The sequence below is a fragment of the Dendrobates tinctorius genome, unplaced genomic scaffold, assembly GCF_039654945.1.
Source record: "Dendrobates tinctorius isolate UK_male_01 unplaced genomic scaffold, ASM3965494v1 ptg000097l, whole genome shotgun sequence".
NCBI classification, from domain to species: Eukaryota; Metazoa; Chordata; class Amphibia; order Anura; family Dendrobatidae; genus Dendrobates; species Dendrobates tinctorius.
The window spans coordinates 1984633-2003089 of NW_027361765.1; the positions used below are offsets into that span (position 1 = coordinate 1984633).

General features: G+C 44.1%; 1 protein-coding gene across 1 annotated transcript; it reads left to right on the top strand.

The window, feature by feature from the left end:
- Window positions 1-13382: 13382 nt before the first annotated feature.
- Window positions 13383-15859, top strand: LOC141098976 (olfactory receptor 5AR1-like). Its single transcript, XM_073587031.1, has 2 exons — window positions 13383-13458; window positions 14877-15859. The coding sequence occupies exons 1-2, from the start codon at window positions 13383-13385 to the stop codon at window positions 15857-15859; spliced, it is 1059 nt and encodes a 352-aa protein (XP_073443132.1).
- Window positions 15860-18457: the final 2598 nt, after the last annotated feature.

Sequence of the window (18457 nt, forward strand, 5' to 3'; positions counted from 1 at the left end):
TAAAAGCAACGAGGAATGACCCTACAATGAGACTATAAAGCCTCCCAGAATCTCAGAGTGAGGTAGTCCAGATTAACCTTTGAACTACCTAATCCCACAAACTAAGCAGATCAAGACAAAACCCTCGTGAAGTTTGCAAAAAAGTGCGGCAGTCAGCCTTGGCCGATGGTGCCGCCGTGTAGTAGCGTGGCGAGCAGGGGCGTGGTTTAGCTGTGACGTCATCTGTCCATGTTGACGGATGTGTGCAAGGGCCAAACCCTATGCATTTCAAGGGAACTGTCACTCTTAAGGTATGGCTCCTACACTACCGCTACCCGCTTATATCCACCCGAACCTCCATCTCTGCAGCCACATCCAAGAGCGGATAGCAAACCCTGTCAATGTGAATACTCCTCTAGTGACCTTCAATGTTACTGCTGATGTAAAGTGCATAAATGTATAAATGTAAACTATATTGCAAAATAAATAGATAGCAAATATTAAAAATCTATATGACAGTAATGTATGTAAATCTGCACTGTAAGAAAACATTTTTTGTATTAAAAATATTAATCTTTATTCCATCCAATAATAAATCAAGACAATTTAAATTAATTTAAAACCATTAAAAATATATTCATAAATTATTTGTGTTGCATGATTAAAAACTATTACACTACTGCCATTGTATACTTGATATTTCTATTTTTATTCTTATTTTTATTTCCTTACTTGTCTCAACCTCAATTACTCTTAAAAATTAACTAAAATTATTTTTAAAAATTAATGATGCAAACCATCATGTCGCTAAAATCCCCTCATAGGGCGTACATATTCAATTTTGTGATTTATCCCCTTGGGGACCAAGCTATCTAATACAAATTCCATTTAGACTCAATTTTGGACATGTTGTTTATATTATCTCCACCCCTCAGATTTCACAAAATTGAATTGTTCACCCTATGAGAGGTTTTTAGGGACATGAGGGTTTGCATCATTAATTTTTAAAAATAATTTTAGTTAATTTTTAAGAGTAATTGAGGTTGAGACAAGTAAGGAAATATAAATAAAAATAAAAATAACAAGTATACAATGGCATTAGTGTAATAGTTTTTAATCATGCAACACAAATAATTTATTAAAATATTTGTACTGGTTTTAAATTAATTTAAATTATGTTGTTTTATTATAGGATGGAATAAAGATTAATATTTTTAATACAAAAAATGTTTTAATACAGATTTACATACATTGCTGTCATATACAGTAGGTTTTTACTATTTGCTATATATTTATTTTGCAATATAGTTTACATTTATACATTTATGCATTTTACATCAGCAGAAACATTGAAGGTCGCTTGAGAAGTATTCACATTGTCCGGGTTTGCTATCCACACTTGGATGTAGCTGCAGAGATGGAGGTACCGGTGGCTATATGAGGTAGCGGTAGTGCAGAAGCCATACCTTGAGAAAGCGGGACGATTCCCTCGAAACACGTCGATTTGGCCCTTGCACATGGAGCGCCCCACAGGGCCTGGGGGTACTCGGTACCGGGCCCGTCGACTTCCATGGGGGACGGTGTCACGGTGGCAGCGACACGGTCCGTGGCCCAGAGGCATCCAGTAATAAAATAGGGGAAAGTTGTGTGGTATTTATGTGGTAAAAAAATGAAAATAAAGTTATTAAATGGTGAAATACGTGAAGCCACCTGTGGTATTCTAGTCAGAGGTGACCAGCGCTGCAGTGTAGCTTCTCTGGGATGGATGTTGGGCGCAGCTATGATGTTGTAGCCCTCCACAGGTAGGGCTGTAGTCCCAGGGCAAAGATGTTAAAAAATAGTAAAAATGGCTGTAAACGTTGGGGTGCAGATAAATGAGAGAAAGACACGGAGAGGTGCAGTTTCTTTACCTTTTACTGGTAATAGGTTGCAGTCCGGAGTACCACATACAGGTGATGGAATGAGTCCGGCTCGCCTGGAGGCATTCAGGGGATCCACCTTGCCAGGTGGGGATTTAGGACCTTCCTTTCTGCGCTTTGTGTGTGGGTCTCCGCTGTATATAACTATGCTGCGACCCTCTATTCGTGATGGTTTCACTAACCTGTATGGCTGTCAGCGTGAGCCTATTCCACAGGTACCGTTCTCTTCACCGTCGGCCCCGGGCTCCTTATCCGCTGCCGTGCCCTCAGGTGATTAATGTGCACAGGAATTTACAATCCCCTGTACTTTCACATTCGGCTATCAGGGCGTACAGCTCCTGTCAGCCTAGGACTCTGATGTCCCTTTTCTCTTTATTAGCGCTTCACTCAGGGGTCTGCTATATGCAGTATTTTAGCTTCCCTAGAGTCTCTCAGTCTCTGCTCATGTCCCTTTTCCTTCTTCACAGATCAGCTCCCTGTCTTGAACTCACAGGATCTTCCAGAAAGATCTCTTTACCTCACGTCCTCACGTTTAAACTGTTGTTATCATTTTCTCACAGCTCACAGCTGTTTCGTTTCCATGACAACCCCTCAGCTGACTTCAAGCTGACTCACCAACCCCCTCTGCTGGCCAGAATTTATTAGGCATTTATAAGGAAATTGTGATTTAATCTATGCTGCCTGGCATGGGGGTCCCTTTCTGCCTCCAAGCATGACTTAACTCATTAGAGGGAGGTAATGTCACTGTGACAACCGGATTCTGGGGTGTCACACACACATCCATCAACATGGACAGGTAACGTCACTGATAAACCATGCCCCTCGCTTGCCACGCTACTACGCGACGGCGCCATTGGCTGAGGCTGACCGCCGTACTTTTCAGCAAACTTCAAAGCGTTTTTTTTCTTAAATGGGAGTACGATCCCTGTTTTGGATACAGTTTTAGAACGCCATCGTCATCTACCATCTATGGAGGGACTGGACATTGGCACTTTACAGAGCACACAAAAGTGCATGCCACAATTTGGATCATTGAGGGATTGAGCATCTGTCACATAGCTGTAACGCTGCAATTTGCTACTAGTGTGGCAACCTAATACATTAACTATATATTCACAAACCTTCTCTTATGAGCAGCATCTTCACCTTGAATTTCCAGGACTGGTAGTTCTGGTTAGTGAGGCTTGGCACTGAGAACTTGACAGGATTGCTGCTAGTAAACATCTTCTCTGTTGCTCTGTGCTGCTTTTGCTTTGTGCTTCTGTTGCTGTGTTACTTTGAGGTTCTGTGTCACTCTGAGCCCATAACCTGATGGCAGCGGATTATTCAGGATACTGTCCAAGCATGTGACAACAGAGCTTCTTTATTCAGGAACAATCAGGAACATTATATGATAGGCTTAATTAATGAGGAATAAATCATTTGTGTGTCTCTATCTATGCAGCATCTACAGCAGGCTGCTTCTCTCATACAGACACAGGAAAATAGGAAATACAGTCACATGCTATCTCTATGTGAGCCTCTGGTTTTTTTTTTTTTGCTCTAACACTATGAACAGCATACAAGTCAAGCAACTAAACACTCATAGACAGGAATGGATTTGCTGCACCAAACATATTCCAACAAAATCCCTCAAACAAAAACTGAAAGACTCATGTCTGGCTATAAAAAGTGTTTACAAGCTGTGATACTTGCAAAAGTGATTGCTACTAGGCACTATATATGCAGAGTGAACTTTTCCATCTGCCCATTTTCCTTTTTGTAATTTTAAAAATGTAAAAATGACAATATCTTTTTATGCCTAAAATACAAAAGAAATGTGTCATATTTAACTTTGCCTTTCTAAGGATCATTTCATCTTCAACTGCTTAAATGTTCACAATAGCAGCAATTTTTAGCAGGGGTGCACAAACTTTTACATGTCACTGTAGGTTTATTTAAGGAATGTTATTTATCTGTGGATGTGTTGTGCCCTGGGAGATATATCAGCCAATTGTCCCATGACCTCAGAGTGAATGGACTTCAGCCTAGGTCCTATTTTGCCTACTCTTCCTTTAGTGCTTTATCTCATCCTGGCGAGGGATCTCAGGCATAAAAATGTGAATGGGGTGAAAGAGACTGGTCTACTGGACTCTGGAATTTTGATAACTCTGACAAGGGCCACACTTCCACATGTGCTAGTCCCTAGTAAAGAGGTGGACATCAGGTGTATCTATGGAAATGCCAAGAAGTTTCCTGTGTCCCTTGTCAACATAGGCACAGTCTGCGAATCCATGTCCCACAAAGCGGGCATGATTACAAACTTTGTTGCATCCTGTGATTATTATATGTGACTTGTCTTTATTTTGGGACATATTGGGGAAAGCGGTGTCGATGTGTAGTTTGGCTAACAACCAGGTCACATCTAAAGAAACCTCGTCACATGCCATGGATGACAAAATTTTCATTATCTGTGCTCTTTTGCAATAAAAATAAGGAAACTTTGGAACTGCTCAACTCTGGAACTTAGGGCTACAATGTGCTCGTAAGCACGAGGCAGTGATACATGGGCTTCCTCTGTAGCCAGGTGCAGATAATCGTGTAGCACATTTAGCTGGGCATAAAGGTCGGTTGAATCAAGGGATCAAAGTGAGTGGCCAGGTAAAAGAGTGCCTCTACAAGGCACAAGAAGTATGATCCAGGAAGCATAGTTGGTTGACTCTGGTTTAAACCTGGGGTTAGGTGCGGGTGTTGGTGCCCACAGTGGAGAGTAAATCCAACTGTGAAGTTCATCAATGAGTCAAAAGATAAACCCTACCAGGTATGTGTCACACTGCGTGATGGATAAGTAAGTGCACAACAAAGAGGAAAGAGGAGGAGACCAAACACTAGGGAAGTGGGGAGTGGAGAGCCCTAGGCAGATCTGAAATTACCCTGTGATACAGCTGTCCCTATATAGGTTCTGCATCTATCACTGAGTAGGAACCTAATCCCTGCCTGACCCTAGCAATAGGCCCTGCTTAGGGAGGGGATAAGGTTACACTAGTCAGTCCCTACTACAACTAAAGACAAAGAGAGTAGCAATACAAGGGGACCCTTAGCTTGAGAAGACAGCCGAGATGGCACATCAGCAATCCTACAAGAGTACTCTGAGAGGGAACTAACCAACTGTTAGTACATCCAAATAGACGGAGACATGTAAGAGCTAACACCAGCAACCTGCTGCAGCCATGGAATGAATATAAACCTACAGCACAGGTGTCTAACTAACAGTAGAAGGTGGTGGTAACCGTTTGGTCCTAAAAGGAGAGGTATATTGCTCCACAACAGAGATACAAAATTCAAGAAGGTGCTTGAGCTAATCGCAAAGACCTTGTACAGCCAGATCTAGGATGACTGTATGTCACATCTGACACACCTGTGACATTATCTCCCCTTCTACGAGTGACCTCCAGACACTCAGGACCTGGATTCTCATGATGAGAGGCATGGAACGAATGAACCAGTCCAGGGGCATTCACCTCTGATTCTGAAACCCACATCCTCTCTTCTGGACCATAACCCCTCCAGTGCACCAAGTACTGCAGGGAACAACACAGAAGATGAGACTCAACAATTCTCGAAATCTGGAACTCCAAATTTCCATCAACAATGATTAGGAGCGGCAGAAGGGGAGAGGACTTAAGAGGTTCAACATATTTGAGATGAGCAGAGACCTGTGGAACACATTGTGAATTTTAAGAGCCTGGGGTAATTCAAGATGAAAACATGCAGGGTTAATGACGGTGGTTATTCTATAGAGACCAAAAACCTAGGTCTCAGTTTCCAGGAAGGGATCTTCAACTTGATATTCCTGGTAGACAACCACGCAAAGTCATTCACACTTAGGTACTTACCTGGCAAGCATTTTCTGTCAGCCATACATTTGTACCTGTCTCCCATGACACTCAAATTACTCTGAACCCCCTCCATACTGAAGAGTAAAATGTTACTCCTCAAGAACTCCTGAAGCCCCTCCCCCACTAAAAGTGCCAAACTGTGGATGGAAACCGTATGCACCAAAGAATGGTGACCTGCCGGTAGATTCTTGGCATTGATTATTAATAGCAAACTCATCCAACGGTAAGTAAGATGCCCAATACTCCTGGTTTTCAGAGTTAAAACACCTGAGGTAAGTCTCCAAATTCTGATTAATGCACTTGGTCTGTCCATTTGACTGAGGATGGAAAGCATGACCCTAGTAATAGGCCCTGGTTAGGAAGGGGATGGATTGTGCACTAGTCAGTCCCCACTACAAATAGAGTCAAAGAAGGTAGACAAACAAGGGGACACTTAGCTTGAGAAGACAACCAAGTTGGCATACCAGCAATCTTCCAACAGTACTCTGAAAGGGAACTAACCAACTGTTAGTACATCCAACTAGACATATAAGAGCTAACACCAGCAACCTGCTGCAGCCACGAAATGAATATAAACCTTCAGCACATGTGTCTAATTAGCAGCAGAAGGTGGAAGTAACAGTTGGGTCCTAAAGAGATAGGTGTCACGTCTGCCATGTCTGTTTGTCTCAAGAACTCCTGGAGCGATGTGCATGCGCATGCTTTGTCTGCTGTCCTGCATGTCCCCTAGAGCAGTGTGCACACTCACCTCATTTCTGAGCTACAGGATGCCTGCGTTTCTGCTCTGCCTTCTGTGATCTTCTCGTCATGTCTGGAGTCCTTGATCATGTGACATTTCTTAAGATCCTGCAATGTCTGGTTCTGCAATCATCTCGTCATGTCTAGAATCCCGGATCATGTGTTCTTCCTAGGATCCTGCACTGGTTGGTTCGGTGATCATCTCGTCATGTCTGAAACCCTGATCATGTGACGTTTCCTAAGATCCTGCACTGTCTGGTTCTGCTATCATGTCGTCATGTCTAGAATCCCGGAAGTGCTCCCCTGGTCCTGACCTGGAGGAGGAGGTGCTATGCCCTATATCAGGCCGCCTCTTCCTATGCTCAGGGCTTGATTATTGTGTGGCTTCCCGGCATGGCTGCTTGGTCTGTGGGGTTGCTCCCTCTATTCTGTGCCCTTACACTTTGCTCTGTAGTGCGAATCTGCACACGCTCCGTGCTCGTATTCCGCCTCTTGTCTTGTGTTGTCTCTCGTGCCATGTTTGTCTTTGTCATGCTTTGACTTGTAGTCCTTCCTGTGTTCTCTGCCTTGCCTGTTTTGCCATGTCTTGCTTTTGCTATGCTTTGACTTGCAGTCCTTCCTGTGTTCTCTGCCTTGCCTGTTTTGCCATGTCTTGCTTTTGCTATGCTTTGACTTGTAGTCCTTCCTGTGTTCTCTGCCTTGCCTGTTTTGCCATGTCTTGCTTTTGCTATGCTTTGACTTGTAGTCCTTCCTGTGTTCTCTGCCTTGCTATTCCTTGCTTTGTGTTCCTCCCTATGGTCTCAGTCTTTGCTTGCTCTGCCTCGCTCTCTCCTATGGTGCTCTGTAGTGCTCCCTGGCACACGCACCATTTTTCCTCTCCTTAGTGCTCGTTTCTATGTCTCGTCCCAAGGTCTTCCCTTGGCCCGGCTCTGGGCTTCTGCCTACGCTCCGCTGCTAGACTCTGTCCTCGCTCTGACCTGGCTCTATTTCTGCTTGTTCCTTGCCTTGTTCCCTGCCTTTTCCTTGCATTGAACCTCGGCGTGGGTTCCCCTTGGCCGTCTCCTGTGCCGTGGTAAGTGCCACGTGTTTGTGTATAGCCGTGTGCACTGGCCAGTGTGGCGTGCCCCCTGCGTGGCTCCTAGCACTCAGCCCTTCCTTGTGCCCTGGCGTGGCTCCTAGCAACGCACCCTGCCTTGAACCCTGGCGTCACCCCTAGCACGCACCCTGCCTTGAACCTTGGCATGTCTCTACACGCACTCTGTCTTGTACCTTGGACCCTGGCGTGTCTCTACACGCACCCTGTCTTGTGCCTTGGCGTGTCTCTACACGCACTCTGTCTTGTACCTTGTGCCTTGGCGTGTTTCTACACGTACTCTGTCTTGTAACTTGTGCCTTGGCGTGTCTCTACACGCACTCTGTCTTATCCTATGCTTTGGCGTGGCTCTACACACGCACCCTGTCTCGTTTGTGAACCCTGGTGTGTCCCCTTCACACGCACCTCGCTTTGAACCTGGCGTGTCCCCTACACATGCACCTTGCCTTGCACCTAGCCTTGAACCCTGGCGTGTCCCCTACACACGCCCCTAGCCTCGGACCTCGGCATGTGCCCTAACACGCACCATGCCTGGATAGCTGTCGTGCCTCCTTGCCTGGAACCTGGTTTGCCTGCCGGATGCCCGGAACCTGCCGATCGCTGCCAGAGATCATGAGCTGGATGACTGCGGCCTGATGTCCGGAGCTGATGTCCGCAGCCTGATGCCTTGATGATGTCGATCGTTGCCAGCAGTCCGGAGTCCGATGCCATCGTGCCGTTACCTGTACCTAGGCGTGCCACCTGGCACGTACCATGTTATGGACCTTGGCGTGCCCACGCGCGCACCTTGCACGTTTTGCTTGTTTTCACTGTATGTGATCTTGAGTTATTCTAATGAAGATACCTTGCACCTACTTCTAGTCTCGTCTTGCTTCCTGCTCGTCCTTGTCGTCAGACACTCGTCTAGTGTCCCCTGAGCTGGCCGTCTGGTCCCAGCAGTCGTGGTGGCTCACCCCCTTGGTCTTGCCCCTGACACTCCCTGTATAGGGGGTGGATTCTCACAAGGTCAGCTCGCCCTCGGTGGGTGGGTGCCACGACCCAGAGGGTCCACTCAAAAAATGGGCTCAGCAGGAGCTGAGTCCGTCACAATAGGGATATCGCTCCACAACAAAGATACAAAACTCAAGAAGGTGCTTGAGCTAATCACAAAGACCTTGTACAGCTGGATCCAGGATGACAGTATGTCAAGTTAGATTGGGTTCACTGTTAATTGGCAAAAGGCTCCCAGCCCCTGGCATTCAGCAGAGGAGGAATATTTAAGGTGACAGCTGTACAATTACTGCATAGAGTATATGAATCACTGAGGTGCCTGGCATTGATGATGTGAAACCTAGTGAGCACACTCCTGCACAGTTAGCACTAAGAGGTTTTTTAATAGGTCAGCATGTTTCCAGGTTTTTAAGAGCAGTCAGAGGAGATGGGTTGTACTGGCTGCTCCCATATGTCTAATCTTGGTTTGGCAACTGATATACTCACAGTGAACTTTAGTGAACTCTCAGGCATCAGACCAGGACCAGGAGACTTTTTCTCCTTTTGTTAGTGGCGATCTCACTGAGATCATTGCAGTTCATTGGCCCAGCTGAGAATGCAGACTCAGTGACCTGCTGTAACCTCGATGACATCACCACTAGTCACTGAGGCTGTGCTCGTAGCAACTCATTCTCCAGTGGCTTTCAGCCTGGATGGTCGCATCTTGGCGCCGTCTATGATGAAAACTAGTTACCCCAGATATGTATTACGGTGTTGGACTGCCAAGGGATATGGTTGTTTGCTTTCATTTTGTTTTAATTTTTAACAGAAGACGATGGCTTCAATGGAATGGGTGTTGGGTAAATATAACTGTGTTTGTTCTTTTTAAATAAAAAAAGGAGAACGGTGTTTTTTTAGTTTCAAATAAAGGACTGTTTATTTACAATATAATTATAGTATTAGTAATGGAGAGGCGTCTTATAGATGCTTCCCCATTACTAAGCAGTAGGATTGATGTCACCGGACAATACAAAGGTGACAGCAACCCCACAAATATTAACCCCACTTGCCACCAGCACATGGCAAGTGGGAATAGTCGGTCAAAGTGCCAGAATTGGTGCATCTAATGGATGTGCCTTTTTGAGGTGGTTGCGGGCTGGTATTTTTAGGCAGGGAGGGGCCATTATCCATGGCCCGTTACCAGCCTGAGAACTCCAGCCTCCAGCTGTATGCTTTAATTTACCTGGTTGTCAAGGGGACCCCAAGCCATTTTTTCAAATTATTTATATAAATAAATTTAAAAAATGGTGTGGGGACACCTGTATTTTTGATAACCAGCATTGCTAAAGCTGATAGATGAGCGTTGCATCCCCCAGCTGTCAGTTTTCCCTGGCTAGTTATCACAAATATAGAGGAACCCAGGTCATTTTTTTTACATTTATTTGTTTATACTGTAGGCGCCAGCTGATGAATACTCCCATTGGCCGTCACCTGCTTTCGCTGTTATTAGCAGCAGTAGGCGTAGGCTGATGGAAGTAGTAGTCCCATCAGCCGATGCCTGTGACCAGATGTAAACTTTTTACGGCTGGTCATAGCTGTGGGCTCTTGCTGTTATCTGACAGTGTGGGAGTCGCTGTGCTCTGACTGGTGGTATTAATATCACCTCCGTTCAGAGCTGCTAGTGTTTCTCGTGCTGTCATAAAGATGCCAGTGTGAGAAACACCTGGTATTCGGGGTGCCGAACCCAAGCAGTAACACATACTTTTTGGTGAAGTCTATGTTTGTGGTCTGTGTCCGAATGGTAGGTGTTCGGTATGGACCCTGAACTTTACAGTTTGGGTTTGCCCATCTCTATTTGTATGCCGAAGAAAGGCTGTTTGCTTTCCTTGTTTATTGAGATTAATGGACTACCTACCTGCTTTGCCTCAAGAAACTATTGCCTACCTCAACTACTGTCAGAGTGAATAAATTCATACAGTACATATAACTGAAAGGTTAAATCCAATATACCTAACTCTTACCATACTGTAGGTGCGGGGAACCTAAGGTCAATTCTTTCCCTGGACAGTTTGCTGGAGACCACAGCACATGGGCCTCTGGTCTTTATTTGCTGACCATTTTAATTTATCCTTAAATTTCAAGCAAGCATGCACACCGTGGTATTTTCACCAAGATGTGCAGCTTTTTCAACACATAGCATTTTGCAATTAGCCCCAAAAGTTCTAGTCTCATATGACCAGAGCACCTTCTACGACATGCTAGTTGCGTCCCCTACATGGCATGTGGAAGAAGGTTCTTTTGGTCAGATGAGACCAAATTAGAACTTTTTGGGCTAAATTATAAAGTGCTATGTGTTGCGGAAAACTAACACTGGACATCACTCTGAAAACACCATGCTCACCATCAAACATGGTGGTGGCAGTGTCATGCTGTGGGGAAACTTTTCTTCAGCAGGGTCAGGGAAGCTGGTAAGAGTTAATGGGAAGATATGTGCTCTAAATACAGGGCAATCCTGGAGGATATCCTGTTAGAGGCTACAAAAGATTTGAGATTGGGGAATAGGTTCACCTTCCAGTAGGACAATGACTCTAAACATACTGCCACAGCTACAATGGAATGGTTTAAATAAAAGCATATTCATGGGCTTGAATGATCCAGCCAAAGTCCAGACATAAATCCTATTGAGAATCTGCGGCAAGACTTGAAAATTGCTCTTCACAGATGCACTCCATCCAATCTCACTGAGCTAAAATTAGTTTGCAAGGAAAAATGGACACAAATTTTAGCTTCTAGATGTGAAAATCTGGTAGAGACATTCCCAAAAAGACTTGCGGCAGTTTTTGCAGCGAAACATGATTCTACAAAGTATCATACTACATGTCTCAATTTTCAGATTATAATTTTTAAAATATCTAGAAAACCATGTATCATTTTCTTTACACTTCACAAATTTGTGTTATTTTTTTGTTGGTATCACATAAAATGCCAATAAAACATATTTTACATTTGTGGGTATAGGGAAAAAAGTGGAAAAGTTTATGGTGCATGAATAATTTTTAAAGTCACTATATACAGTAAGTTACCCTTAGTGTCCTTAGGTCGGGACCTGGTCCTTTTGTCTGCCCTTGTTCACACACTGAGGTCGACTTCGACACATGGTAAGGGTTTAATATTAGACAGTGTAGGAACTTCGACACATGGTAAGGTTCTAATATTAGACAGTGTAGGATCATCTCGATCAGGGTCACCTTGGTGATGGTGATATGGCTTTCACACTTTTTTTGATCAAAAATTGTATTACTAAGAACCATGTGTTATTTAAATGCACTTGCTTTTAACTTATTTAGTTATACCAGGGTTTTTGTTTAATTTGCTTTTGGTAGGTTTTTTCAGTGTTTTATGGCCAAAGTGAACATACGCTTATATGTTGCATGTATACCAACTTCTACTAAGCTCAATGTTTGTGTGTTTTATATATGTTACCCTTGTTGCATTACTTTTCATTTTTCATTAACACAGACCTAATAGATGGAACTGAACCCACAAATTTGTCACAAAATTTTACCCGAACACGGTAATACCCCATACATCATCAAAGACTGCTGATTGGCCACACGGAGGGCTTAGATTGTAGGGGCTCTATTTGGCTTTTGGAGTGCAGTTTCTGCTGCAATAGTTTGTGGGCGACATTTGCAGAGCCCTAAGGTGCCAGAACAGCCGAACCTCCTAAAAGTAACCCTATTTTTGTCATCTATAGCTGCATTTACTATTTTTCCCTTTGAAACATCCACTCCATGCCATTTTTTCTGGAAAATTGCCGGTTTAGTGACCATATATTGTGCCCAGCCTGTGTTTCATAACACACACCCCTAAAGTAAGTGGACTTTCCGCACTACAATAATGCCAAACATGTGGACCCTAACTGCCATTTAGGGACACTGTGTGACTCAGAATGGGGTGTGTGGGTACATTTGAATTTGGTAGTGCAGATTTTACTGTATTTTATTTGGGGGCATAGCCATGTCACTTTTCTATCCCTAAATCCCAATTTCAATGGGCTAAACGGAAATCTCTTTGTTGGTAAATTACCCAGCTCTGATGCCATGCCATAAAGTTGAAAATTTGGACCAGAAAAGTTAGCCATGCATAGAATTCACCAGTCATAGTTGTATACTCTAGTATCAATTATAAAATATTATTTTACCAATAATTGTAAATAGGAATCATGAGGGAAGGAAAGATCACAAATAATTTCTGCTCATTAGGGACATTGGTAATTAAATTCTCTTTAATATTTTAACTGTATCTCTTGATATTTATAACCTAGTTAATTTATCCCTCGGCGAAGACCGAGAGATATAAAAACGGTATATTCAGTGTAACTATAAGTAGTTGCAGCTCTCTACAATGATCAAGACACATTATTAACAGGAACAATTACCACAGGATCAAGAATATAGCAGGACACAATTCATGGATAAAATTACCAATCCTCAGTGTTTTTTTCCCCTGTTTAAACTATATTTTCTGCGACTTCCAGATGACTTTTTATTGCTTTTATATATTATACTGTATACATATTTCTCAATTAATAAATTAGTTACCCAAGACGCTAACATTTACCTATGACAAAATAAATCTTATAGTAAATTGCTGCACATAGAGGCATGTCTGTTCTTTCCCTGGTAGCGCTATAGTCTTCTTCTTCTATGGGTTCATGCACAGAGTCCTGTATAACAGATATATAGGCATTCCTAATTTAAGCAATTCTTTTATCATGTTACTGACAGTAGATTTATTGTAGAAATGTCTCTGCCTGAAATTTCCTTCCATACGTCTGAAAGGAGTTATCGCAACAGCGTAAGCATAGATTTTTCTAAAGGTGAGTACCTCCAAAATGGATCTAAGGAGTCTCCTTGTAGGCAGTGCAAAGACTTTGTAAGCCATACAATGTTCCTCTGGAAAGTTAAATAAGAAAATCGCCTCTATGGGAGAAAAAGGAGGTATGCAAATAGCTTCTTGAGAAAAAGGTAGGAACTCTGGAGGCAACTATTGGAAGTAGCAACCCTAAAAGTCAATATTGACCCTAAAGGACCTTAATACCAGACTTAAGGGCCTTTTACACATAGCGAGATCGCTAGCGATATCGCTAAAGCGTCATCGATTCTGTGACTCAACAGCGATATCGCTAGCGATCTCGCTTTGTGTGACACATACTTGTGACCGGCCTCCCCACTGGATATGGCTGATCGCGCTCAAATGTCATGGGCCATTATTTCCTCGTTGGCGTCCTGTTGGCGCCGACTAGTGACGCATGGACGCAGGCGGAAGTCGTCATCATCGCTGCGATGTGTCAGGTAAGAGCAACGGCCGACGGATCGCTTATCGCTGCTGCATCGCTGATGAGATCTGCCTGTTTGCCAGCTCACTAGCGACCATTTAGCGATGCACCAGCGATCCCGACCAGGTCGTATCGTTGTTGGGATTGCTGGTGCATCGCTAAATGTAACGGGACCCTTAGAATAAGAAGTTAAACCAGAAACTTCCTTTGCAGTCATATGTTTTGCAGTTTTTGCCCCAAAAGTCCAGGAGAAAGGACAAAACTCATTAAAGGATCAATATTGACTTTTAGGATTGCTACTTACAAAAGGTGGCACTAGAGTTCATGTACTTTTTCTCAAAATAAGGTATTTGGATACCTCCAATAGGTGATACTGGGAGGCCAACTATTCCTCCCTTGTAACATGCTAACTTAGAAATCTATTACCAATGTCTGGCATATGAGCCTCCCAATGGCATCTTCGCTCTTTCATCAACGACAATATTAACCCCCTAAGAAAATGCATTTCCAACAAGTATTTTACTTTGCACTGGTGAGGGGCAGGAGCCTCAACAGGTCTTTTCTTTTTAAAGAGGACTCTAATTTGGTTTAGAGTTTTAAATTATGAGGCAAGGCTCATATTAGGTTTGACATTGACTTATAGTTGGTCGCACTAGAGAGGTTAATCTAGCAGGTTGTAACATTGCAACATATTATTGCAGTTATTTTCTTGTTTTTTACCTTCCTGAGTCCTGTCTATTGGACTGCATGCATACAAGTGTTAATCTACACTATTGTTCTGCCATTTCTTACAGGAATCAAGAAGATTAGGATGGACTGCAGTAGGTATACCATCCAGAGCGCTACAATACCAGTTTTAAAAAAATTGCGTTCTTAGAGGAGTTCAGTACCTGTGCCTTTTGGTGTTGATTCTATTAGTAGGCAATATGATTTATAATACTGTTTAATATTTCTTACAGAATATCATGTATATAATGATTCATCACTAAGAGCTTTCACCTTCTTGGGATTTGGCGGTCAAGTAGATCTTCAAATGTTCCTCTTCCTGGTGTTCATGTTCATGTATCTCATCACTGTTGTTGGGAACCTAGCGATCATAGTGCTTATAGCCACAGATACTCACCTGCACAGTCCAATGTATCTTTTTCTCTGTAATCTGGCATTTGTGGATCTTTGGTATTCTTCAAGCATTACACCTAAAATGTTGGTTGACTTAACTACGGTGGATAAAAGCATATCGTATATTGGATGTGCACTCCAAATGTATTTCTTTATTGCACTTGGGAATACTGAGAGTTTTCTACTTGCAGCCATGGCCTTTGATCGTTATGTAGCAATATGTATTCCTCTCCTTTATCTGAAGAACATGACCAGGATGAAGTGTCTACAGTTACTTAGTGGATCATATGCAGCGGGCTTTCTTCACTCTTTAATACAGACCTGTTGTACTTTTCGCCTTTCGTTCTGTGGTTCCCATTATATTCGCCATTTCTTTTGTGACATTCCCCCTCTGCTGAAATTATCTTGTTCAGACATCACAATAAATGAATTTATTCTTTCTATTTTGGCATCTGCTGTCACTGTCACATGCATTATTGTAATTGTTATCTCCTATGCATCCATTTTACATGCTGTATTTACTAGTAGCTCTTCTAGAGGCAGACGTAAAGCCTTCTCCACATGTGGCTCTCATTTCATTTGTGTGATTCTGTTCTACAGTACAGTTTGCTTTATGTACATGAGGCCTAGTTCAGCATATTCCTTAGAACAAGACAGAATTGCTTCTGTAGTTTATAGCCTGGTTATTCCTTTGCTGAACCCTCTAATATACAGTTTACGGAATCATGAAATGAAGCTTGCATTAAAGAGGACATTTGTAATCAAATCGATATTTCCAAGAATATTGAAGACCTTTTTCTCTGATTGCTTTCAGGGTATATAACTTCACTATTTTTTTTTTACTTGTGCGTGATGAGATAAGACTCATAAAATCTGATCAAGTCTATGCTTTCTGCTTTGCTGGCTTGTTTCATGACACCCTCTTAAAAGCACTACTCCATATATTTTTATTACAGTGCTGAAGTTGGGCAAATAATCTAGGTTCCCTACCTTTAGTATTTTACACACCAGCCACTATCTTCATCTTTTATCGGTGTCGCTCCAGTTGGTCTTCTGCAGATTTTGACCTACCGGATTGCTCCGGGAGGTCACTACTTAATGTAAATCTGTGAGAGCCTGAACAAGGCCATAATGAGGTCATCATAGATTTACACTTAGAGCTTGTGACTTACATCTAACTTTTTTTTATCTTAATTTTTTTTAATCTTTATTTTTATATTTATTTATATTTTTATATTTATATAATTTTTTTATTTATATTTTTATATTTATTTTTATATAACTTCTGATCAGTCACAAATTGTGGTCACAAGATGGCGGAACAGAACCGGAGCGGCGCTGGGAACAGCTGAAGAAGGCAGCTAGCTTAATAAGTATAATATTGTGGCACCCCTGAGGCTTCAGTCACCACAGAGGTACTGCACCTTCTCCTAAGGTGTAGTGCCCCACCATCCAGGTAAGGTGGGAACTCCTGACCACGCTCCACACCTGCATTTCACACACAGGATAGTTCAGTGGGGCCACCTAACAGCTTCATGCTGGGGGTCAGCAAAGCACCCCACGTGGAACCCTGCTTCGTAACATGAGATGTGCTGGGAGGCAGGTGGAGTAAGATGATACAAAAGAGTGGGAAGAGTGAAAGCTATAGGTTAGTTGGTTGAAGGAGAGAGAAGAGAGAAGATGGGTGTCTGAGGGACGTGCTGCAGCAGGTCCCAGTGATCTGGGCTGCTGGCACGAGAAAGACCAGAGAAAGAGACTGATAAGATTGATAACCTAACCTTCCATAAGAGAGAAAGAACAGAGCGGAATGAAAGGAGAATAGAAGGACGGTGGGAAGCAGGTTGAGAAAAAGAGAGAGAACCCTTCCAGTCCAGAGAGCGCAAAGGCCGGGGTCCGGTCCCCGAGGTTGATTGGATCTTTATGTCCGGCAACAGACACCGGAGGAGTATTGAGCCGCTAACGCCTTGCTCCCATCATAGACTTGGGACACAACAGCAACTGAAAAGAGAGCCGGGACGCAGAGTGGAGTCCCTGAAGCAGGCTACAGCTGTCTGTCATACAAGTAAAGACTAGGAACACCTAGAGAGAGGCATTCCAGGGTAACTAAGTACTGGAGTGGTTTGCACCTAAAGGCGCATTGGAGGAGTCATTCAGTAAGGTACATGTTGGCGGAGTGTGGAAGGGAGAATCCTATCCTGCCTGGAGGTTGGCTGGAGCCCTGACCTGAAGAACACAGTACGGAGGCAGGCAGTTGTGTGAACTGCGAGTAAAGCTTTGGAACCGCATACTCTGGTGTCCTCCAGTTATTCCAGCACCACTACATCTTGGTAACATCATCCATACCATTCTGCGCCTCTCCTCATCCATTGCACCTACACTGCCCTGGGACTACAGCTCCACCTGTGGGGAGCTATACCATCTCTGCTGCACCACACCATCAGTCCCAAAGGATCTGTATGCAGTGTTGGCTTACCATCTTACTTGCCAAACACCATGGGTGGCGTCAAGAACTATTCATATAAACTTTAACACCATTAACATCACCGCCATTGATATTGGTCGCCCAGGGCCACGGACCGGGTCACCGCTGCTGTGACACATTCCCGCCTTGACACAGGCCCGGTACCGAGTACCCTGCTGCCCTGGGTGTGCGAGGGCGACCCAATTTTGGCGTCACGAACAGGATGACAAGACCCGATGCCATCGGGTTCTGTGTGCCTTGGATTTACAACTTTTGAAAATGTGCAGAAGACCAAATTTAATAGACTGTAAAATGGACATTGGAAATGGCCGCTGGCCCGGAGAAGAAGGGAGTGAAGAGATGGGAGGTCCTAAGAAAAGACCGCGAAGAGTCTTGGACCGTCCCTGCCTGAAATACTATGTGACCGTTGCATGGCCCACCCCCGAGGGGTTCGTATACTGGCTTGGTATGGAGGCGCGGGCAGAAGACGCCGCCCCCGGAAGGAGGGGCAGAGAAAGCCAGTGGCGAGCAGAAGGGTGGAGCAAGAAGAAGAACGCCAGAACGCCATCTTGGAGAGTGAGGGAAGGAGGCCTGCGGAGCGCAGGAAAGTGCAAACCCCCGGCGCCATGGCTGACGGCTCCAACCCTGAAGCTGGCATGATTTACCGGCAGCTACAGGATGAGATCACGGAACTGACTACCCGTCTGCAGCTAAGAAGAGAAGCGCTGGAGAGGCTGAGATGGCAGCGCGCCCCATCGGGGCCTACATCAGCGGTACCCCCTCCATTGGTACCCGCTGCCACCGCGGCACCGGACTGTTCCCCGGCAGCGTTAATTTTCACCTCCACGCTGTCCGTGCAGCTGAGGCCCACTCACCAGAAGAAGTCACAGGAGGGCCCGGGAGCTGAGACCGTGCTCCCGCCCGGCCCTGTTGCGGCTGCGCAGGTCCTGACTGAAGCCC